Genomic DNA, 24395 nt, shown 5'->3' on the forward strand with positions numbered 1-24395 from the left:
AGAAACTGGGATATCAAAATTCGTACTATCCCGCAATGGTGAAGAATCTTTTAAAAAATTACTGGATCCGCATCGTGATCCGGATCACCACCAAAACGGAATCACTTGTTCCTTTTGTCATTTCCAACAACTCCACAAAATGTCATCCAAATCCGTTATTGACGGAGGTACTGTAACTACTTCAATTACAGAAAAGACATGCCATATTCATTCATGACAATGAAAAGAGAGGAACGCAAACACATACATCGACTTTTTACGAAACATATGAACATTCATGTACATGTACATGGATATGTTTATTTTCTTTATAATATTAGCAAAGCACACAATTTTACCATTTACCATAATTTTACCATTATGATAAAGCTAATTCGCCAGTATAATAATAATAAATAAGCTTTGCACACATTTACTTGGTCAGTTCACAATGTTTTAAAATAAGTATATGAAAAAATGAGTATTGAAAAGATTTTATAATCTCTCTCTTTCTCACTCACTCACACTCACACCCGCACGCACGCACGCACACATGCGCACACACACAATCCCTGTAATGTCATCATCAACAGGTCTTAATCAGCAGCAATAGTAAATGAGATACAGTATTTAACACGTAAAACATAATTACAAATCCAAAACACTTTGGCAAAAGTTGTTGAGCTGAACATTGTCAAATATTTGGTATGGACAGAAGGGAACATTCTGTAAGGGCTTCCCATAGTCTCTGAAATGTATTTAGATGAACACAATAGCCAAGGTCTACAGTATGTACTTGGTTAATCTCAAATCCGCAAGACCCCTATCTTGACTGAGAGGATCACACAAACTCTGTCTTTTTTGTAAAGTCTCTGCAGGCCAGATCAAATGGCTCAGCAGGCGGCGTGTGGCCTCCGGGCATGACTTTGCCCACCTCTTGCCTAGTCCATATGTCAATCTGTGCTGCCATAGTGGTTCCCATTGGATGCAGTGTCTTGTAGACTGGTGTGAGAAATCTCCTGCTCCTCTTCTATTCCTGCTGGCCTCCGAAAGAAATCTGCCACAGAAAATACCTACAAGGAAATGAAATAAAGCATAAAAATAAAGAAATAATGTAGGCGATATTCACTTTTCCACTTCAATTAGGGTCATTCCACACCAATTAAACAATTCTCATTAAAAAAAAACCCTGAAAATATCACTAGGTGTTTCCTTTTCCTCTCGGCAAGACTGAGTGTGTGTGTGTGTGTGTGTGTTGGCTGGCTACCCTTGTCGTATGGTTTGAAGCAGGATGATAACTGAATGCACATCTCATCATCTCTATATGCAGCCCTGTCTCCTCTGGTGCTCCATGATTACATCCCCATTCACCAATGACCACGGGAATGGTGCAGCACAAGGCTACTATCTGCCGAATTGGCCAACATAAAGTATTTAGCAGATCCTTATCCACCTCAAGGATTCAAGGATTCAAGGATATTTATTTGTCATGTACTAATAGAGACACTTTCGTGTCACTTGTAATGAAATGCATGGCCGGTGCAAAACAAGTGTGCAGAAGAAGGGTGAAGAAGAAATAAAATAAAAATAAAAATAAAAGCTGTGTGTGTGTGTGTGTGTGTGTGTGTGTGTGTGTGTGTGTTCAATCAAAGTAATTAGGAGAAATTCAGTAAGCAAATGGCATGAGGAAAAAAGCTCTCTCTCAGTCTCTCAGTTCTAGCTCTGTGACAGCACAGTCGCCTTCCAGATCTCAGTTTTTTAAATAGTCCATATCCTGGGTGTGACTGGTCTTTGAGAATGTTATGGGCCCTAGATAAGCACTCTCTTTGTGTAGATGTCTTTCACGGCTGGCAGAGGTTGACGAATACAGCGCTCAGCAGAGCGCACTATCCTTTGTAGTTCTTTCTGTTCACGCACTGTGGCGTTTCCGTACCAGGTGATGATGGACCCTGTTAAGATGCTCTCCACTACTGAGGAGTAAAAGGCTTTTAGGATGGGTGTGGAAACTTTGCACCTTTTCAACAGGCGCAGAAAGTACAGTCTCTGCCTGGATTTCTTAATGATATTGTGTGTGTTGTTTGTCCATGTTAAGTCATTTGTGATGTGAACACCAACAGGTTGTTTACAGATGGAAAGTGGAGTGTAGTTTCCCCTCTTTTTCCGAAAGTCCATCACCATTTCCTTAGTCTTGCTCACGTTAAGTGCCAAGTTGTTGTACTGGCGCCATTGTGAGATGTTAGAAACTTAATTTATGTATGCCTGTTCATCGTTATTATTGTTACCTTTACCCATATCCAAATTTATTGCACCAAAGTCCATGTTATTGGACATTATGTCATTAACCCACATCTGGCCAAGCTTTACGAGGCACACTGTCTGTGCACTCATAGTAGGAAGAGTGAATGTATATGCACTACAGTAATGTTGCGCATCCAACATTTCACCCATCTGATGGCGTGTCAATGGTAAGCCACTGGCAGTATTTTAGCAACTGAATTCCCTCCGGAGTTTATCGTTTATCACAAATGCTGCACTGCACATTGTTTATCGCGAAGCATGTCATGTAGACAGCTTGTGGGTGATGGTATGAGAAGTCACATCAACATTTGGGTCTGATTGTTCCACTTACTATAGGTCAGTGGATCAATCCAACCCAAATGTTGAAGCTGTGGTGAGCTTGCAATTTTTCTGTTCAGCCGATGAGCCATGAACACATCAGTACAAGGGAGAAGGTGGACGGGGCGAGGGAGAGAGAGAGAGAGAGAGAGAGAGAGAGAGAGAGAGAGAGAGAGAGAGAGAGAGAGAGAGAGGGGAAAGGATGGAGCGAAGCCACAGGTACAGAGGAAACGGAACAATCCACTGACCTAGGTCAGATGTTGGTTTTGGCCAGTCCTGTTCTCTTAAGGTCAGATTAGACTTCTGCAACTGCGCTTGTCAAAAGTGGCGTGGGAGTGGAAAAGAACCAACATTGTATTCATGCATCTGCAAGTTCTGCGAGGTCCGAGGTCTCGTCGCAAGACACATTTGAAATTGCATGATTACTTTCACTACATTGTAAGCACTGCGGTCATCATTAAGCAATGTTGCTTTCTAGCCCGGTTAGCTAGGTGTTTTCACACAAATTGCAAAGGCAATGCACTGGTATCATTATTTGACATACCCAGTCTGTTTTCACGAGCAGAAAATGCAAGCATGTAAAGACAGTTGATTCTGCTGATGTGTGTTTACATTCGGTGGAGGAAGCTACGGTAGTAAAACCACAGGCATTGTGCCACAAGTGTTCAACTGATGCATTGTTTGTTAGCTTGTAGCTTTGTGTAGGGCTTTGAACCGGTTCAAGGAACGAAAACGAAACCCGGGAACTTTTTGTATTTTACAGGGAACAGAAACGAAACCGGAAACTTTATTATTTTTTATGTTCTAGAACGGGAACACTTATTTAAAAAATATGGTAACCGGTTAATACCGGTTAATACCGTTCCTCAAACTAAAAAAAAAGTAATTATTTTCCTGCGCACGTTACCATGACGGCTGAGGTTCATGTCCTGTGTGACATCAGACATTCTCTGACTGAATGGAGAGAGAGCTGTGGAATACAAAGTCTCCAGTCCACATCTTAAATAACATTGTCATACAAGGGCAAAGTTTCCATTGCATCATTGTTAGATCTTGCAGAGAAGGGTGTTTAAAGCGCACTGAGAATGTTCTTCGTTATTGGGCATCCATGGCCGCTTCAAATATGTACAAACTCACAATGTCCGTCTTAGCGCTCCCCATGACCCAAGTCAGCATGGAGCGCGCATTTTCATCATTGAGGTTTATTCTCCGCTTCTCCGCTTAGGTCGTCCCTGAATGACAAAATTCTGAAGGATATTCTTTTCATCCGCTTGAATAAACAGTTTGGAATGTAGGCTGACCCATTTGCACTTCCGTCTTTCTTGGTTAATTAACGTCACTTAGGCCTATGGGGAGTAATCAGCTGACAGGAACGAAATTAACCGTTCCGGGAACAATATTTTTTTGTTCTAACCAGTTCGGGAACGTCAATTTATTGGTGGAACACATAACCGGAAACGAAATAATTCCGTTTCTGTTCGGAACGAACCGTTTGGAAAAAAATAACGGTTCAAAGCCCTGATTTACACACATTTACGCACAAGGCATTAATATAGTTTTTAACAGAATACAGTTCTGCTCTCGCAAACAACTGACATTGCGCTGCCACAAGAACAGAACAAGGAAGTGGCGAGACGACCAATCATAGCGCCTTTTTGTCTGCGTCCTCCGTGTCCGTCCGACGGATAGTTCGAATTTTTTTGAGGCGCTCGACGACGGGCGCAGAGCCTCTGCGAGGGGGGCGTGGACTCGCACAGACAGAAGACGGACGGACACAGAGGCTCTGCGTCCGAAGCATAAATCTAGCTTTACTGGTAGTATGCACAAGGTGTAAATTTTATACCGGTGCTGCGCACTGCTATGCACCAGTCTACTTTCAAGACATGCTTTTAAAGGGACAGTTTGGTCAATTTCAACATGCAGTTGTAATGCTCACACTACCCTGGACTTGTCAGTGCCTGAGATTTTTTTTTCTTCTTCTTCAGCCGTTTCCGAGATCCTGGTCATTGTAATGGGGGCAGCTCTTTGTTTACATTTCAGAAAAACATTTTTATTTATTCCCAAAAACATCCAAAAGGTTATAAAACATCAGCAGACAACTAGCAAACAGCAGTACCTTTTGGGAAAATATTTGGAGTTGGCCTATGTTTCATTTTTTAAAAATGTAAACAAACGCTGCCCCCATTAGAATTGCTCATATCTCGGAAAGGGCTGAGCCGAAAAATGTGGCATCACCAGGTACTGACAAGTCAAGGGTAGCGTGAGCAATACAACTGCATGTTGAAATTGACCAAACTGTCCCTTTAAGTGAAGTGTTATCCTTCTCAAGTTGCAGACTGTTTTATAGGATGAGGGAGGAGGAGGGTGTTGTTCAGCCATTGTTTTTCTGCAAAGTTCTGATGACCATAGCATAACATCTGTACAATACAGAAGGCTTACATTTGGCATGCTAGTACATTCTGTTGTAGTCTTCAGCAAAATGTTCCTGTTTGCTCTAGATATTACCACATCTTCACAAAAGTCCCTCACAGTTGATCAACATTTTATTGCAGCATTTTGCTGCATTTCTGTAATGTAGGGTTATGTGAAATCATTGTGAGTCATGAGATCATGAAAAACCGATTGTCAATAAGCATACCATGACACTTCAACAATGACAGCTGTTGAAAAAATGAGAATTAACACTTAATTAATGCACATGATGTAGACATGTAACAGTGTTGCATGTGGCAAATATAATGTATAATAAAGTGCTTACAAAGGAGACATGTGAAACTCATCTGATTACAAAATGGAAAATATTTCATCCTTTTTTAAAACGATGGAGTCATGCTCTCTCCAGGTTACAGAGGATGAATATTTCAGCTTGATTTAGTGATTAATCTGAAAGACGGCATATATGATGGTAAGGAGGTGCAGTAGTGCCTTGGTTATGATCCTCTGACTCATGTGGAGGATTAAAATGAATGCTGAATGATATATAGGCCTACCAATTTAAAGCCGCATACATAGCCACCAAGGCATCATATTTTGGAGCGCAGCCTTTAGATATTGCACATAAGGATGGCAAATTGCAGTCGCTATACTATGTTCAAACAGTGTGGTTACATCCAGGGTGCGATTTGTGGGGGAGGGGGGGGGGATTGATTGTCCCCCGTTCTGGTTTTGATATTGCCACTTTTGCTACATGATTTTAATCACAGTTCAATGTAATTCCATTGATTTTGCTTAAAATCTGAAACTTATCCCCCTTCTGGGTTTCAGACAAATCGCACCCTGGTTACATCATAAGAGTAAACAGGTGATAAAGTGATCAGCTTGCAGTCAGGATATGCCACATATTAAGCTTAACAAGAAGGTAAACAAGTTGAAGAACACACCTATCGGTTGAGCTAGTGAAATCATGTCTCACTCAGAAAAATATATATTTTTGAATAAAATCATGGCCTCAGTCAAAGTATTTAACTGCTTCTTTGCCTTGTCTTTTGTATTATCTAACTTAAAAAGCATTTTATTGGCCCCGTCCCAACTTTTTTGGGATTTGTTGCAAGGGTGAAATTTTAAATTACCACATATTTCCCTTTGACAAATTAACAACCCATTTAACAACTGATATGTTTTCTTGGCTGAATAGCCTATTAACAGATTGAATGTTTTGAAAATTGCATTATTTTTGTTTTATTCACAAAAACCAAGTGTTTGTAAAATCAGCAAGCAAAATGTCTACCATCCTGAAAGGTGGTTCGAGGAGGGCAAGTTGGTTGCTGGTTAAGAGTTTGACTGTACCTTGTTTGCAATAACAAGATTGATGTAACATGTAAAAACAAATAATTTTTGTAGCAATGGTTGAAACAAATGTACAATCTTTTCCTGAAACATTTAAAAGTTAGTCAGCATGTGAATTCCTGAACTCCTGCCCTTTCTAACTGACATTTTTTCCCTGTGAAAGGCTACCATGCTCGCTAGAGTACAATGTTCTACAATGAACAGTGTGCTCTTCCATAAGATGGCCATTGTTGAAGAATAGGATGATTGTCCCTGGCAGACAAGGCTCAAACTACATCACATGACAACTGAAAACAATGACGTTTTCTTTGTTTGGATCGTTTCCTTCCGAAACACAAGTGCTGCTGACCATGAATATTTTGGTTACATTGCAAAATTCAGTCATGTAACCATGTGGTCATGTCGTAGTCAATTAATTTAGTCGACTGCCCAATTCCCTCTCTGCAAGACCTGTGCAACACCCACTGCCTAAAAAAAGGCCAATTCCATTCACACACATCACACCCATACCTGAATTACTGCCACTCTGCAAGAGATGCAGTCCAAAAACCAGGTCAAGCAGACTACAAATTAGTTTTTACTCAACAGCAGTGTTCATTTCGTCAACCACGACGATGACGAAAATATTTCGTCAACGCCCCTTTTTCCCTTGACGATGATGAGACGATGACGCACTAAAAATTGCCTCCAGCAAATAAAAATATGACGAAAATAAAAAAATATTTTCGTCAAGGAGACTAAGACGAGACGAAATTTACAAGCCATGGACGAATGGACATTAAAAATGTTATGTATTGGGATTGATGTTCGGTGCATGCGCACCATCTCAGGCTGTTGCCATAGTTACCTGTTATATACAAGTTAGCTGACTAACAAAGGAGCCATGTAACGCCATGCCGATAACCTAAGTTGAGATTCATAAAGGTTCATAAAAGCAATCCCTCTGTGTCCGTGTCGAATCTTACACTGGCGACGTCGAATCTTACAAAAAATATATAATTATTTATAATTAATTTGCAAATTGTAATTGTAATATATGCCTAAGAGTCTTGAACTTCATAGGTGATTGCGCGCTCACGCTGTTGCCTCGCTTGTCTCTGCCGGCAGCCAGTGCATGGCGCGGCTCAGTCAGTAGTTCTGTAGCCTAGTAGTTCAGTGAGTCCAATTAAGTTGAGTTTAGGTCCTAAAACATTCCCATAGAAAGAGAAAAAATAGCCGACGTTGAGGGAAGTGTTCATTTTGAAACATGTTCAACAACCCTCTTGTCCATGACGAAGACATGTGTTTCTGCAGTACAGTAATGACAGTCGCGCCAATCCTCCTCTGATACTGTCATGTTACACCTCCTCGAGCTTCCACTGTTCTCCTTTTCACTTAGGCTGTCTTAGCCCGGCGTTCGTTGTCTGTTCTTTTTTTTATTGTTTGCTATATTTGCTGTTTAACCATATGAGTAGGCAGTTCGCAAGCAAATCATGAAGGTCGGATTTGTGAATTTATTTAAATCAGTCACCGCGGGAACGCGCGCCAGCAGGGGGAAAGTTGGCCAGTCTAGAGGCGCGGCTACTGTGGTTTTGAAAAGAATGAATGGATGGGCGATCGCTAAGGAGTTTTAAACTGTTGAGATTTGAAACTTGTTCTCGTCGAGAGCAACGCTAAAAGACCCAAGGAAGTCGACAGCATTTCCATGCGTAGGCTATGCATCGTCTTCCTAAGTTCCAAAAACTCTTTTCAGAGTCATGCTTATCGAGCCTCGTCTCCCCCGACAAACAAAACGGCATTAGTGTTTAAATATTTGTATGTGCATGTCCTTTCTATCGTCCAGTCTGCATACCCCTGCCTAACTATTTTTCCTGGGACTTTTGCAGGGCATACGAAGTGCGCTCTCGAAATCTATTTAAGCCTATTCCACGCATGCCGCCCGAGTCATTATCTTTCTCTGCTCGCATTACCAATTGAAAACAAAAACCGCTAACTTGCATAGTCTCACATCAGCAATATTTTATCTGACTCGTGGTCATCGGGAAGCCACTATCAGGGAGACTTTTCAACTTCATGGAGACTTGGGATGTCTGGTCTTCCCACTGCCGGCAATCTGCAGGCTTTAAGTCACGCGGTCAGGTGAAGAAAAGCATGTAGCTTCCTCCGTGATCGAACTCAAAATCAAATAATATGCAGCAGCTTCTAATGCACGAGAGAGAGAGAGAGAGAGAGAGAGAGAGAGAGAGAGAGAGAGAGAGAGAGAGAGAGAGAGAGAGAGAGCAGCCTGCACCTGGAAGTGTGTGTCTGTGTGTGTGTGTGTGTGTGTGTGTGTGTGTGTGTGTGTGTGTGTGTGTGTGTGTGTGTGTGTGTGTGTGTGTGTGTGTGTGTGTGTGTGTGTGTGTGTGTGTGTGTGTGCGATGCTCTTTTGCTCTATGATGTTGAAATGACTGATTTGGGTTTTGGTGGCAAATGACCAAGTAACAATGTGAATATTTGCTGCAATAGGCTATATTAGTAATACTTGGTGAAATAACAATAGCCATTGTAGGTTATTTATTTTAGACCACAATATTGACTAAAATGACTAAAATGACAAAAATTTGAAATGTTGACTAAAATGACTAAAATTTGACTATGACTAAAATTGATTTTCGTCATTTTGACTAAGACTAAGACTAAATTGGGAAGGCAATGACTAAAATATGACTAAGACTAAAATTGATTTTCGTAAATGTGACTAAGACTAAGACTAAATTAAAAAAAGCTGACGAAATTAACACTGCTCAACAGCCATTAAAATTCACTAATTTTGCTAACATAATAAGTACAGTTTAACACCTTATGAACATCTATGGATGTGTAAGGCTGTGCGTATGTGTGGGTGGATGTGTGGAATTTGTATTGGGTGTGTGGATCAATCAATCAATCAATCAAAATGTATTTATACAGCACAATATTGCAACTATAGAGTTGACTCAAAGTGCTGTCAAATACACATACACATTCCCACATTCACAGACCAGCTCTAGAGGCTGGCAAGAAGGCGTCTATTGTCTGAGGTTCACGTGAGAAAGTGCTGACTCTCTCTCTCTCTCTCACACACACACACACACACACACACACACACACACACACACACACACACACACACACACACACACACACACACACACACACACACACACACACACACACACTAAGTAATACTAGTCCAACATTAAATAGTAGACCTGGCGCTGGAATGGGTATAGAGGGGATACAGTGTATGTCAGTACACAAATAAAATTTCTACCTACATTGGTGGCCCAATCTCCAAGAAAACCAAAATAAGGAACAAACAATCATCTGTTTTAACTTACACCAACCCAAAACTATGCTATTGTACTGTATTGTTATTGGCCATAATGTAGACATTCTCAAGAGAGGGAGGAGTAAAAAAGTGTCCTCTGCTAAGGAGCCTCCAAAATCGAATTGTATAAAGTAAGACTAACTATTAGACAATTTGAGGGACTTGAAGTTCAATCTCAGAGTTGTGTAGCCTCTTACAGATGGGATTGCCGGCGGGAACTATTCACTATTTGCTGAAAATACTCAACTACAACAATATGGCTATGACATTACCAAGAGCCTTAAGTAACAGACTAATACAGTAGCCATTACAATGTTGGTGACAGTAGGGTTATAACATAGGCTCTGTGCTAAGGGCTTAAAGCTGCCCTGGGCCTTGTTTCCCGATAACGATGGTTCTTAGCCTTACGTGTGTCGTTAACCAGTGATCCTACGAATGTTCTTAGATTTCCTACGACTGTTTCCCAAAGACACTCGTACATGAACGCGCGTGCACAGCCTCTAAGATCATTCGTAGCGTCGCTCTTAAGGATCGCTGTCCACATATGTGGTGCTGAAGTGTACTCGGAGTGAACTGCGCCGTCATCTGCTGCTAAACCATTTACAAAATGTAAGGCGTGTGTCAGTATCAAAAGTTGTTTACAAGGGTGGGACTACATTTGTAGCAGTTTGCAACTATCGACAGGAGTTATTGTTGGCAAATGAAATAAAATGCACACACACAATGAAATCATGCAAAACTCCCAACTGACGGTAATAATGAGCTACGCCGTTAAGACCCAGATAAATCGCGTGCACTTGGCTACTGCAGCTTAATATTTAAGAAGACAAGTAGGCCTAGGCCTAGTTGGAGTTCCAAATTGGGATGCGCAAAGTTACAACCTCAAGGCGTTCAAGGCTTGACAACTGTCGAGAGCACGTCATGCTGTTATGAAAAACAATGTCCATCAAAATTGACACATCCCCTCGCTTGGCACATGTGGTGAGCGGTGCGCAAAGTACCGCGCGCTCAAGACTTTCACAACTGTGAGGACATTTTTGCACGGCAGTCTGCTGTTATTAAAACAAAAAATCTACAAGAATCCCCATCGCTGCCTTTTTATTTTTTGTCATAGCGTACCCTTCGCCTACAACTATCATGTATTTTCGGCGTCGCCTTCCCGTTCTTAGGCTACTTGAAAATGACAGAGGGTGCAACAACTCGCTGACCATTTTTCTTCAAAAAATATAAAATAAAGTTTCGGGAGTGGCCTTCCGACATCAACACTCTTGTCTCTGGTTGCCGAAGCCCCTTATTCATTTTGCCTTGTTCTTGTTCATGAAGCACCCAAATTATGATTGATCACAGTTTAATTATGCCCAGGTTTATCAAACACAGTCGAACTATTTTACTGCCTGTAAAATATTTCCAAACACATTACTTTTATTTTATAGGCCTACACATCCACAATTAATGTTGCCTTCTTATTTTCGTTGCAGTGTCAACTGTGCTGCCATGATATTTAGGCTACACTCCCGTCTTAAAACATCAAGTTGAAGTGCAAGTTTCCTCTTTTCCTATGGGTGTCTCCACTGTGCCATGCCTCTCGCGTCTTAAAACAACAATCTTATGCGCAGGTTTCTTCTTTTCCCTTCATATCCTGTGGGTGTCTCCACTGTGCCATGCCGCTACGATCAATCTTAGCGCGTTAAGACTACTCTAGACCACTCGTGGATTGCTCTTAGAGTTACGTGTCAACCTGCGATGGTTCTTTGCTAAGTTGGCTTTGGGAAACGCTCCGTGAGCTCTACGATGGTGTTACGTGTGAACTTAAGTAGCACGTAGCGTTAAGTAGTACTTAGGGCCCTTTCGGAAACGAGGCCCTGCTCAGTGGAAAACACACACCAAGGATATTTAGGGATATTTTACTTATTAGGCTACCACCCTCCACTGAACTCTTTTTTTCCTCCACTGTAGCTGAGATAGAAGACAGCGAACAAGTTCAGTGCCGTAGCCAATCAAAACTCGGCATGGCAGAAGTGCATTGTGAAAACAAAAAAAGAGGCTTTCCATAGTGTCTCTTCCTCTTCTTCCCTCTCTGCCCTTCCCCTTTACTTACACATCTCTCCCTGCATAGAGTAACAAGTCCACGCTAGACAAAGGGGCCAGGCACTATCATCTAGGCAATTTAAATGAAATTCACACGAATGTGCCAACATGCCAGAGCAGTGGAAAAAGTGATTTATTGTCATTATTATTGTTGTTATTGTTTATTTATTGTTGTCGTTATTATTTGGAATGGTTGAATATGAATTGACTGGTACATTTTAGAATACACCTGCCACTGACTGGTGAGGAAAAAACTTCCAAATGTCCACCCTTGGTGCTGGAGCAGGACAACGAGCCATATTATGGTGTTAAATCAACTTTAGAATGACCGTTGTTTTTTTTACATTTCAATGCATTCTGGGAAGAACTGACATCATATGATTGTTATATTACGGTGATTTCTATTGGCAGCAGAAACATCTTGAATGCTGTGTTTTGATTAGACCTGGATCAGATGCATAAAGATGATATGACCTTTTTATAACAAAGGCATCTTAAAAGTGAAAGGATTTTTAAGATTTTTTAAGAACACCAAAAACCTCTTTAGTGAATTGTTTTAAGACACCAAGGATAGTCTTCTAATGTATGAATGTTACATATCGCACTTCTTTTTTAGGAGCTGCGCTAAACTCTAGACTGTTTTTTAAAAAGAAACTGAAGAAGATTACGGCCAAAAAGTGTTTCATGCTAACCCACTAAATAAATTTTAAAAAATTGCGGTCAAGAGCGTGGCTTTTTTCTACAACAAATATGCACGTCACACTTCCACTTTTTGTTCTCAATTGTTGTTACTCACAATCAACACCGCCACTACGGCACCCTGAAGGAACCCCACAACCACATCGCTCCAGTGGTGCTTGTAGTCCGAGATGCGCGACAGGCCCACATACAGGGAGGAGGCAATCAGGAAAAACTGGACGGTGGGCCGGAGCAGCCGAGACCATTCCATCTGGAGTCTTGCCTGCAGGTATAGCTGTAGCGGAAATAAGAGAGAAAGAGAACGGTATGTTGTCCGTACACACTGCAATTTATGTAATTTCCAATGTATAGCACATTTTTCAGTAGTCTATGGGATGTGTCGAGATGAATTTCAACTTCAATATTTTCATGTTTTCGCATATTAAATTAACATAAGCCTACTGAAGTGTGTGAAAATGTGTGAAAAGATGTGGTGAAGTATACTGTATTAAAGTAACACAGGGGAGTTTACATGAAGGGTACTTACTGCTAAAAACACCATGCAGTACATGGAGAAGGAAGAGTGCCCAGAGTAGAAGGAAAGCCTTAGTAAGAAAAGAAAAGGCATGAGGTTTTAAACAGCTAAGCCTTGACAAGTGTATGAGTGAAAGACATGTTTTTTTGGGGTGTTTTTTGTTTTGTTTAGACGTCAAGTGGCGCAACAGCATCTAATGCCCATAAACAAATTCAAAAACATTCGGCAACACTTTACTTGACACTGGCATCATCCGTATGACATAAGTGTTATAACAGTGGTGTAAGACAGTCATGCATGTGTCATAAACATTATGTCAATGCCACAGTCAAAGTCACTATTGACATTCGGATATGATAGACAGCTCTAACAATGTCAACTTTACTATGAGCATAAAACATTTATGACTCGTCCACGACTGTGTCATGACACTACTTTGACACTATTATGTCATACATATGACGCCGGTGTCAAAGTAAGTGTAACCAACCACTCTTTGTAATCAATGCCCTCTAAATGCTGAAAGTACTTTTACTCATGTGTATGTCTCACTCCAAGTGAATTTCAAGTCAATCTTCAAGTCAATCACTCACAAGTCATCCAATAACTCACTAGAATTATTGAACTATAATTTTTAGTCATTTAAACCTTATTTAAAGCCATATCTAGCTTACCGGCTCTCGTTGACCATAACTTTATCTCCGGTGCAGGTAAAGCTTTCAATGTATCCTCCCGATTTACAGTCCACAGTGTTCCACTGAGGCTTGCACACATCCAGGAAGTGCGGCCTGAGTCTGCCCACCGTGTACTTGGCAATGTCTGTCAGCGACTGGCTAACGGCGGCACCAAACAGGAAGGTTGACACCGCCTTATACAAGCATGGTCCATAGCTATTGGCAAACGACTGTTTGGCCTTGATAGGTTTCAGGTAGATTGACAGACACTCCCCAGAGACAATCTGTGGAGTATAAAATTAAAAGGCTGAGCACACCAGATCACATTGTCAGAGGATAAATGTAGACAGGCTCTTGCTACTTCATTGATGCATATGTTTTGGTTTTTGCACCAAGCTACTCTGGGCTGTGGGACCTCTACATTTCAATTAATCTCAAAGACCTTCCACAAGACTATTGACTCTTCACGTCTTTTTAAAATATATATATGTATATATTTAGGGCCTCTGTGCCTTTATTATTTGACAGGTCAGTGGAGAACAGACAGGAAATGGCTGGGAGAGAGAGATGGGGAAGGATCGGGTAAAGACCCGGGCCAGGAGTCGAACTCGGGTCGCCCGCACAGCAGTCCAGCGCTCAGACGCTACAGAGCCACGGCTGGACCGACTCTTGGCCTCTTGATAGCCATTTTGATCCCCAGGTTTAAGGGTGACCTGGGTCATATCCCAACCCTACCCCATCTCTCTCTCTCCAACTCATTTCTTGTATCACTCTTCCACCAATCTATCATAAGAAAGGCAAAATGTATGTTAATGGTTTAGAGTATACGTACAACAAGTACAGTCAACGGCACCATTATTCCAGCCAGTAATTGATATGATATGGTGTCCTCGCGGAAGGGGTATCTGATCGAGTCGTCGCTGCAAAAGAATCCTCTTTTGAATGGATTGTGCCGTGGAGTGAGTACAGCAAATGGCAAAGCAGCTGCAAAAAGACAGAAAGAAATTATAGAAGTGGGACTTTCTCTTGCAAAAAATACATGAAACATTTTAGTGAAAAGTGAAAGTACATCCATTCTCAATGAGTTCTCAAAACTATGATATAACCTGGTGGAAAGCAAAAAAAAAAGTCTGAATGCATCATTGTACATCCTTGGTCACTCTGCATTCATGATGCTAGTACCATCAGCAAATGCTTCCTGTTGTCATATTCAGGCCTACATTCTGAATTCTTAATTAGCCTATTCAAACGGCTAAAGCTGAAAACGGCTAAATATGTAGTCGACAAATTACTAGACTAGAATTGATCATTTTAATGAGTTTTTTAACATTTGACTTTCTACACAAACACACTTGTCCATAGTTTTAAAATGTCAGTTTATCTATTTAGAGCGGAGTTACTAAGCCTGTCTACCATGGAGATTAATCAAGGGTTCTGTGTAATGTGTTTCTGGTACAGAACAGAACACAACAGGGGAGCGCTGCCATTTTTTAATACATGACTAGACTTGGAGGGAGCCAGAGAATGTGTTTTTTTCCGTAATGGTGATATCCAATAACATTTCAAGGATATACAGTATGACTAAAGAACAATGTGCCTGCTGCCACCTTCAAGTGTAAAATACTAAACTACCGCTTGAAGCCAGGGTTGGATAACATCATGTTGTAAATGAGCAGGGACGTGCCAAATGTAAGGCATGTGTTTGAAATTAACAGGACGGATGGGCCAGCAGCATCAAATGCATCCTTTAGGATGGAGGATAAAATGGAGCCACAGAGGAAACCAGTGGTTTCATGTACTACAAATTCCTGCAGTTAATTGACAGAGAACTTCCCTTAAGGGGCACAACGCTTGCTTACTACTTGCTGACGTGAAGACAGCAGGCTATAAGATCCCATTCGTCTAACTCTTTTTGCTTCAGTGCACATTCCTCTCTCAATGTTTTTGCCGGAGAAAGACATTCATAAATGAGTTAGTAGGCTAAGTCACAGGACTCACATTAGCGAATTGCAAGGGCATGTTCACAACAGCTGTCTACGCGTGTGTGTGTGTGTGTGTGTGTGTGTGTGTGTGTGTGTGTGTGTGTGTGTGTGTGTGTGTGTGTGTGTGTGTGTGTGTGTGTGTGTGTGTGTATGTATGTGTGGGGGGACTATTATAGCAACTTGGCTGGGCTATTATAAGACAAAGCCTTTTAATTTAGGCTCTATTCAACATAGGCACTGCTTGAGGCTTGTTCTGATGAAGCCACAAGTAACTGCTTCAGCTAAAAGCTCATGTCATTTTGTTTGGAAATATGCCTAATGCCATCAGAGGTGATTCTAGGATCAGATGGGGCCCCAAGCAAAAATGCAAAAGAATGAACATATGAACCAAAATCTATCACTACTGTGGTAAAGTGTGGGCAGTTATTCACTATCTAGGGGCTTAGGGGTCCCAAGCGGCTGCCTGCCTTGCCTGGTGGTAAGATGCGCCTCTGAATGCCATGCAATACAACAATGGTAGAGGTGTTAGCAAGCCATAGATGCACAGTGTAATATTTTTTGAAGTTTTTTTTCCAGAATTCATGCTGCCCATTCACAAATGTTACCTTTTTAATGTACACTTACCACCACCACCACCACCAAATAAGTACAATAATAATAATAATAATGCAAGTATTCATTATGACTGGGAAAATTGCACTTTTCAGGCTACATGAAAAAGGTTATTTTCTCCATGGTCTGCCATTTTGAATTTCCAGAAATTGACATTTTAAGCTGCAAAATGTACTGTACTTTGGTTATACTAGTTAATGTTGATTTATTATTTAGTAAATATTCATGAAAAGATCAAATTTGGTAATAGGCAACACAGTTTCAATGAGCAGCATAGTTGCAGAAGGCCTACCATTCTGGTCACATTCTACACAGTGCACCTTTAAGTTAGGAATTCTTCTGAGTTTTTTTTCTTCAAGTTTTAGTAAGATCAGGCTACAAACACAATATCTGTTTAATTGGGGCATGTTAGTGCAGACCCATCAGATGGTGAAACACAGTACAGAATAGGCCTACAGAATGTCACTATTATGCATTCCACATTTACAGAAATGAATGCATCAAGTGTGTTTCACTTACAACACCAACAATTTTAACTCCACACAAAAAAACGGATACAGTGCATTAAGGCATCATGACTGCCTGTACTGATTAGACAAAATCTGATCAATGTTGTCAGTGAATAATTGAATCAGAAGATAAAAAAGGGCTGCTCAGATTTCCAGATGAAGTGAGTGAAAGAGGCATCTCTGGGAGGTAATTGGTAAAATGTTGGGTTGCTTATCTGTTCTTGTGGTTGCTCTCAATTCTTTAAGCTTGTTTAGTTTTTTGGATAGGTAGTTGTATTGTATTTGAACATTTGAACTGGCAACACTATCATGGCCATGGCCTACTTCCGCTGAGCCTACCCCAAACATAGAGGCAGAAATATTCACAAGGCCTACAACACTGTCTATAATTATTTGTGGACCATGAATAGCTTAAATTTTAGGTGGTGGCAATATTGCAAAATTCCGATTAGGCCTTTGAATGGCTATTGGCCATTCATGCCATTGGCTATGATTAAACAAGTTGAAGTACAAATAATACAAATTAAAAACAATAATAATAAAATAAAATAAAAAAAAGACCCGCGTCAACATTAGCCGACTTCGTGCCATGATGATAAATAGCCCTTTCGTGAAAAATATCCTTGGCAAACTCGTGCCGCCTGCCAGTGTAGGAAACGACAGAGATGGGCGCTTCGTTGGCAATAACATTTCTTTTTACACGGTGAAGTGTAGAGACGGCCGTCGCCTACTAAAGTATGACTCAAGTCTTGACCTAGGCCTACATGCGTCTTCCTGGAAATCTTGCATCAGTCAAGTATCTAATCCTCTTAGAACAACTTGGTCGGTGTACACGTCCTGTGCTTGTCAACTCTATAAAGCTCTGAACGAGGCAATAGATATCTACCTACCGAGTACCATGCAGGTCAGGTCAAGTAGAACGACGTGAACTCCTCCGATTTCGAACATTGTTGATCTTGATCGATCCCCGCAAAAAAAATATCCAATGCAGGTGCTGATAAAGCAGGACTATCTAAAAGTTTAGCATCACCAACTCTCAAGGAAAAGATACAGTAAAACTGCATGCGTCAGTCTTATTACGCACTGAAGAATACGCGTGCCGATTGCTGTGATGTTGTGCCAGTTCCCACATTTCAAAAAAAGAAAGGAAAAGTAGCCTTGAAACTCAGTTTATCCAACCCGCTGTTGCATCGGGTCTTCATGCGGCTATGGCTGCAACTACAGTACTTCTCCAGTCGCATGCACAAAACAGCGCCCCAATGATGAGGCGCGTGTCGAGCGCGTGCATGTTCGCTCTTCACCACTAGGTATGACAAGCCAACTGATTCATATCCACACGTGCGTATGCCCCCCACACACACACACACACACACTGATTTTTCACTTTTTTTGCACATTTGGCACACTTAACATTTTTAGATCACCAAACAAATCTAAACATTGAACAATGATGACCCAAGCAAACATAAAATGAAGTGTTTCAGTGATTATTTCATTTGTGAAGAATAATGCCCTGTAAGAGTAATTGCCCCCCTTGTTAAATGAGAAGGTATCTGTTATTAGGCTAAACCTATTGTAGGCCTATTGGACAACTGAGTTATATTTCAATGCTGCCCAAGTCTGGCTGCTACCAGGGCTTTCAAATCAAGAGAAAAATTGAATAGAACCTGTTTGACAATGTGTCAAATCAAGCCTTGGTCATATCGAATCCATGACATCACACTGTGATCCATCAACGTTCAGGAGCAGATCATAATACAAATAAATGATATGTCTCGTATGTAAAAGGTTAAAAAGTCATTGGGGCATCTGCAAACCATGGTGAGGGCCATTATCCACAAATGGAGAAAGCATGATGTAGTGGTGAACGTTTCTGAGAGTGGCTGTCATACTTAAATTACCACAAGAGGACAGTAATGGTGGATCCAAGAGTTCAGAAAGGAACACAGAACAACATCTTACCAACTGGAGGTGTTAATTACCGCATAAAATGGAAGTGTTCATGACTCAACCATGAGCAAGAGACTAGGCAAACATTGCATGCATGTCATAGTTCCAAGGCCAAAGCCAGCTCTGACAAGGAGAGTATTGTAACAGGACTGTGCCTGTTATTTCCGAAAGATGGGCATGCTGGGAGTGAGCTGTTTTGTTGTTTATGTCTTAAAAACGTGTTTGGGAACATTAAATGTTATTGCATTCATAATGTTGAGGTGGATGACTTTATTTCATATTTGTATGTGTTGCCACCATTGTTATGTAATCAGGGGCAGAGATAGCGATGGCTGTTAGCACTTTGGTAAGTCGTCTGTTTAAATAAACCTGATTCTGCTTGAGCGTCAATAAACTTGACTGAGCAATACAGATCAATTCCTGGTTTTGTCACAGGATCAAGGCTTGTCTCATATTTGCTAAAAAAAAAAACCACATATTGACAATGCATACAAAGCTTCTTAGAAAATATTCAGCTGGCAGATGTAACAAAAGATGAACTTTTTCAAAGAAGAGCCTCCTGTAATTTGGTGTGATATGATATACCGGTATTAGATGAAAAGAACGGCATGTTACGAGTGAAATATGGTGGTGGAAGTTTCATGCTTTGGGGATGTTTTGCTGCCTTAGGACGTGGATGACCAACCATGATTGAAGTAAGCATGAATTTGGCTCTTTACAAACAAACCCTGAAGGATAATATCCAGCCACCCATTTATAACCATTCATTTGTGTACACGCATGGGATCCATACCATATAAGCTTCCAGCACGAAAACCATTTGAACATGGAAATACCCCTACATCACGAATGTTGAATTTACCATTGATCTGGCCTTGTTTCATCTTAGATCAGGGGAGGGGAACCTTTTTCATTCGAGAGGCCACTTCAAATTCCTCCAAGGGTCGTAAAAATCCCAAGAGGGCCGTATATCAACAGAAACCAGGATTTCCCCCTGGACTTTAGGCCTATATTCACTAATAAAATTTCAAAAAACACAGCAGACATCTTTTTGTGATTTACACTGACTGATGTAATCAAGGCTGAATGTATAGTGTCCTACCCTCGTATGTAAACCTTTCCTTGTCTGTTTCTCCTTTAATATTGGTGTCAGATTCACACAAAACCAATTCTGGGGTGCTACATTGCTACCGTGCCTTTGGAACAGTTTACCTCCCGATATTAGATCTGCTCCCACGACTTCTGCTTTTACATCTAGACTTAAAACATACCTACAGTGAGTCCAATAAGTATTTGATCCCTTGCTGATTTTGTTGGTTTGCCTACTAACAAAGACATGATCAGTCAATAAATGTTATGATAATATGTATTATAATATGGAGAGACAGAATATCAAAAAGAAAATCCAGAAATTAACTTAAGAGAATATATATTAATTTATTTCCATTTCATCGAGCAAAATAAGTATTTGATCCCCTGCCAAATGATTACAGTTCCTGAATCACAGACCAGATGGGCATTTCCAATCAACTTGTCATCTGAATGAAAGACACCTGTACATACTAACATGCATGAAAGACACATTGAATCAGCAGAATCAGTCCATAGTATGAGTGAATCAGTCACACTCCAACCTCACCAGCATGGGAAAGACCAAAGAGCGGTCAAATGATATCAGGGACAAGATTTTAGACCTGAACAAAGATTAAATGGGCTGCAAAGCCACAAGAAAGAGACTGGGTATTAATGACCCAGCTGTTGATGCATTTCTTCCAAAATGTGAGGAATACAAAATGACTATCCATCAGCCTGTCTGGGGTTCTATACAAGATTTGACCTTTTGTAGGGATTTGATAAACATGAGAACAGAAAGAAAGCACCCTAGACCTGTACGGGATGAACTAGGCAATGATATCAAAGCTACTGGGACCAAAATCACTGAGAAAAAGAGGTTTAAAATCCTGTAGTGCACACATGGTACCTCGACTTCAGAAGGAACCTGTGCAGTCCCACCTGAAGTTTGCCAACGGACATCAGACTGGTTTAGGATATGATAAGGAGGTGCTGTAGTCAGATGAAACCAAAATTAAGCTGTTTGGCATTAACACAATTCAATGTGTTTTGAGAAAGAGTACTGCTGTCTATGATCCCAAGAACACCCTCCTCACCATCATGCATGAAAGTGGTATCATTATGGTTTGAGGGTGTTTGTCTGGCCAAGGTACAGGACAACTTCACATCGTCAACGAATGGATGGAGGGAGACATGTAATGTGCAATCCTGAGTGCAAACGTCCTTACCTCCACCACTACACTGAAGGGTGGGCCATTTTTGGATCTCCCAACATGACAATAATACACAACATACAGGCAACGAAGGAGTGGCTCAAAAAGAAGCATATTAAAGTCATGAAGTGGCCTAGACAGTATCCAAATACTAATTCTATCGAGAGAACTGAACCTCCAATTTGCCAAGCTACAGCCACAAACTATTAATGTTTTAGAGATAATCTACAAAGAAAAATGGGCAAAAATATGTTCTACTATATGCACATAGTCATCAAATAAAAGAAGCATCTGACCTCAGTGCTAGACAACTAGGACTTTGCCACAAAGCACTTTATCTTCTTCAGCTAGAGGGGTCAAATACTTATTTGCCTAAATTAAATACAAATAAATTAAAATATATTATTTTAAGTTATTTTCTGGAATTTCTTTTTGATATTCTGTCTCTCCATGTTTGAATACATATTATCATAAATTTATAGACTACTCATGTCTTTATTAGTGGGCAAACTGGCAAAATCAGCAAGGGATCAAATACATATTGGACTCACTGTATATACATTGGCCTTTGCTTCTTAGATCTTCTTTTATTGTAGGCCTATAGTTTTAACCTCCCCTTTCCTTCAAGACACTGTTTTAATCACCTTATGTAGGTCTATGTGAGTTTTTCTAGGCTCACCTTGTGTGTCCTGTTGGTCAGTGTTGTCAGTGCTGCAACTGTACACTGCATGCAGCTGTTTTTCTTTGTGTCTACTGGAATGCTTCTAAAATGTGCTAGTAATATGCTTTAGTTGCTTTATTTATTTATTTATCTATTTTCATTCCAACCAGCCTCTGTACAGCACTTTGGTGAGTTTTGTGTTCTGTTTTAAATGTACTTTAGAAATAAAACTTACTTACTGTACTTATTTACTTAAAAGGCAAGTATGATTGAAATCTGTGTCTGTCGGGTCCCAAAGTGTCTGATTTCACGTGAAATTACCCTATTTTAATGTTTTTTTTTTCTATCTATGCTTCTTTTTATAGTCTGGAGGGAATTTGTGGATTTTCATAACAATTGTTCACTTTGTGACAAGTTTCTGAATTTTTGCAAGGTGTTAGGTATGGGTCTAAGGTTTCCAAAAATCATTGGAGGCAAGTTGGCGGCGCCCCCTATTGGCCGGTATCCATTACTTTCAAAATGGCCCCTGCTGAAAAGAAAACAGGTCGTATCCTACCTTATTATGGTCTGAAAATGTTGTAGGGTGCAGCTTTTCCCATTTCACTAAATAAAATGATTGTTATGTAAACACCATAATACTATTTGAAGGTAATTTCTTGAAAAATACCTGGTCATGGTCAATTTTTGCTCTAAAAATGATCCATATTACCAAAATCAAGGTAATATGTGTTCAGAAACCAATGGTCAATGACTGAATTTGTAGGTGTGGTATTGCAGCTGGCTATCACAGGCAATTGAAAAATTAAGAAGTTTTGATTGCGCCGCCTAAAATATCGACTAAAATACAAGTCATAATACAGGATCAATAAAATACTGTGAAGTCCCAGTAATATCTAAACGAACAAAAAATGCACTCATTTACAATGTGGCTGTGTACTGTGCACATTACAGTAAAATACTTGAAATAATTGACAGTGATGTGCTGTGAAATTTTACAGTTAATTACTGTGACACCACTGTAATTCTTAACAGCGTAATATAAACCGTTTTTAAAATGTGACAATGACATGAAAATGACCTTAAACTAGTAATAAAGAATTGCCATAACAACTATTTGTGAGAAACAATGAGAAACATTGGACTATATAACAATTTCAGACAAAAAAGGTGAAATAAGGCCATTTGTCTCCACTGATTTGTATCCACTGATTTTTGAAAACTTTATACATAAACACCCTGCCAAAAACCAGAAACTTCTCAAGAAGTGAACGATTTCATGAATTTCGAAATTTTCATAAGAATTCTGGTCCCACTTGGCTCCGCCCTCCACGACTGAGGTACCATTAGCATGCAACTATTCCACCACACTGTTCTCTTGAAGTGCTGTTTGGGCCTCTCGTTAGCGTTAATGAAATTTTAGGGGATGCAGTGCTGTGTTAGAAAGATGGATGGGAGTTTAACCAATGGACATTCATGGGAGTTTCTCAGGTTGGCTCTAATTTATCAACTCTGAGGTGGTATACAAAAGAAAACATGATCCACTATGGGGTATCTAAGGCCCCTTCTGGGCAGCTCATGGGGCTGTGAAAGTCAACAAGTTTGACTGGGCTGTAATGGACTGATCAAACCTGTTTACCGATCCTGCTATCATATTATGTGAAATTCAGAGCACAAGCCAAACGGAACTAGGATTTAGCTTGACTCGCTCCATTCACTTCCATTCAAAATGTTGCTAGTTACAGCCCTAGGTGAAGGCCGTGATTTACATAGGTGACCCTTGTTGATTGCGAAAATGGCATTGGTCAGTCTTGTTTCAGCTGCATCAAGTAACACAGCAAGCACTAGCAACACTAGCTCTCACAGCAAGTCGTCAAGTGTCGTCAAGTCGTCAAGTGAACTTCATTGTCAAAATCTATGTAACAGGGTTAACACAGAAGTGCCCTCTTGGAACAGTGTGAAGTGTACAGTTTCTGGATGGCTGGTATGGGTGATCTGATGATCTTTTCTGCTGTCATCACCAGCCTCTGTGCCTACTTGTCTCTAGCTAGACAACTGCCATGCCAGATGGAGAGACTGCTGGTCATGATCTCAATGGCACCCCTGTAGAAGGTGATGAGAGCAGATGTGGGGATGTCGGCTCGGCTCTTCTCATCCTCCGCAGGAAGTGGAGTTATGTCTGCGCCTTTTTGACCAGGGCTGTGGTGTTGGTAGTCTATGTGAGGTCATTCATGATGTGCATTCCCAGGAACATTGTGCTTTTTGCTGACTCCACAGCACTTCCATTGATGATGATTGGGACATGTGTTGGTTGTTTTTTCCTGAAGTACAGTTATTTCTTTTGTTTTGTTGACATTGAGAAGCAGGTTGTTCCTCTCACACCAGTTGATGAGTTGCTGTACCTCCTCTCTGTACTCTGAGTCATTGTTGTCTCTGATTAGGCCCACCACTGTTGTATCATCAGCAAATTTGAGGATGTGATTCATTTCAAATCTGCCACAGCATTCGTGGGTCATCAGCGTGAACAGCAGGGGAGATAGCACACATCCTTGTGACACCCCGGTTTTAATGATGGTGGTCGCTGAGGAGTTGTTTCAATGCCAACTCTCACTGTCTGCGGTCTGTTTGTGAGAAAGTCCAGCAGGCAGTTGCACAGTGAAGTGTTGATGCCTATTGTACTCAGTTTGTCCATCAGATGTTGAGGGATGACAGTGT

General features: G+C 40.7%; 1 protein-coding gene across 1 annotated transcript; it reads right to left on the reverse strand.

Annotated features, from left to right (window-relative positions):
- Nucleotides 1-347: 347 nt before the first annotated feature.
- On the reverse strand, nt 348-17800 carry LOC134445547 (phospholipid phosphatase 1-like). The gene is made up of 6 exons (XM_063194598.1): nt 17678-17800; nt 14517-14668; nt 13685-13968; nt 13023-13080; nt 12594-12770; nt 348-1052 (listed from the first exon to the last, which is right to left on the reverse strand). Exons 1-6 carry the CDS (start codon nt 17733-17735, stop codon nt 933-935), a joined length of 849 nt encoding a protein of 282 aa, XP_063050668.1. The 5' UTR covers nt 17736-17800; the 3' UTR covers nt 348-932.
- Nucleotides 17801-24395: the final 6595 nt, after the last annotated feature.

Source organism: Engraulis encrasicolus, chromosome 3 (assembly GCF_034702125.1).
Source record: "Engraulis encrasicolus isolate BLACKSEA-1 chromosome 3, IST_EnEncr_1.0, whole genome shotgun sequence".
In the NCBI taxonomy this organism is placed as follows: domain Eukaryota; kingdom Metazoa; phylum Chordata; class Actinopteri; order Clupeiformes; family Engraulidae; genus Engraulis; species Engraulis encrasicolus.

Bases quoted from the DNA above. Each gene is read 5' to 3' on its own strand.
- LOC134445547 (XM_063194598.1), bottom strand. From the start codon at position 17,735: ATGTTCGAAATCGGAGGAGTTCACGTCGTTCTACTTGACCTGACCTGC. The intron at 13,081-13,684 runs GTAAGCTAGATA...TTTCTTACTAAG, and splicing joins GTTATGGTCAACGAGAGCCG to GCTTTCCTTCTACTCTGGGC. The intron at 1,053-12,593 runs GTGAGTAACAAC...ATTTCCTTGTAG, and splicing joins CCGTAGTGGCGGTGTTGATT to GTATTTTCTGTGGCAGATTT.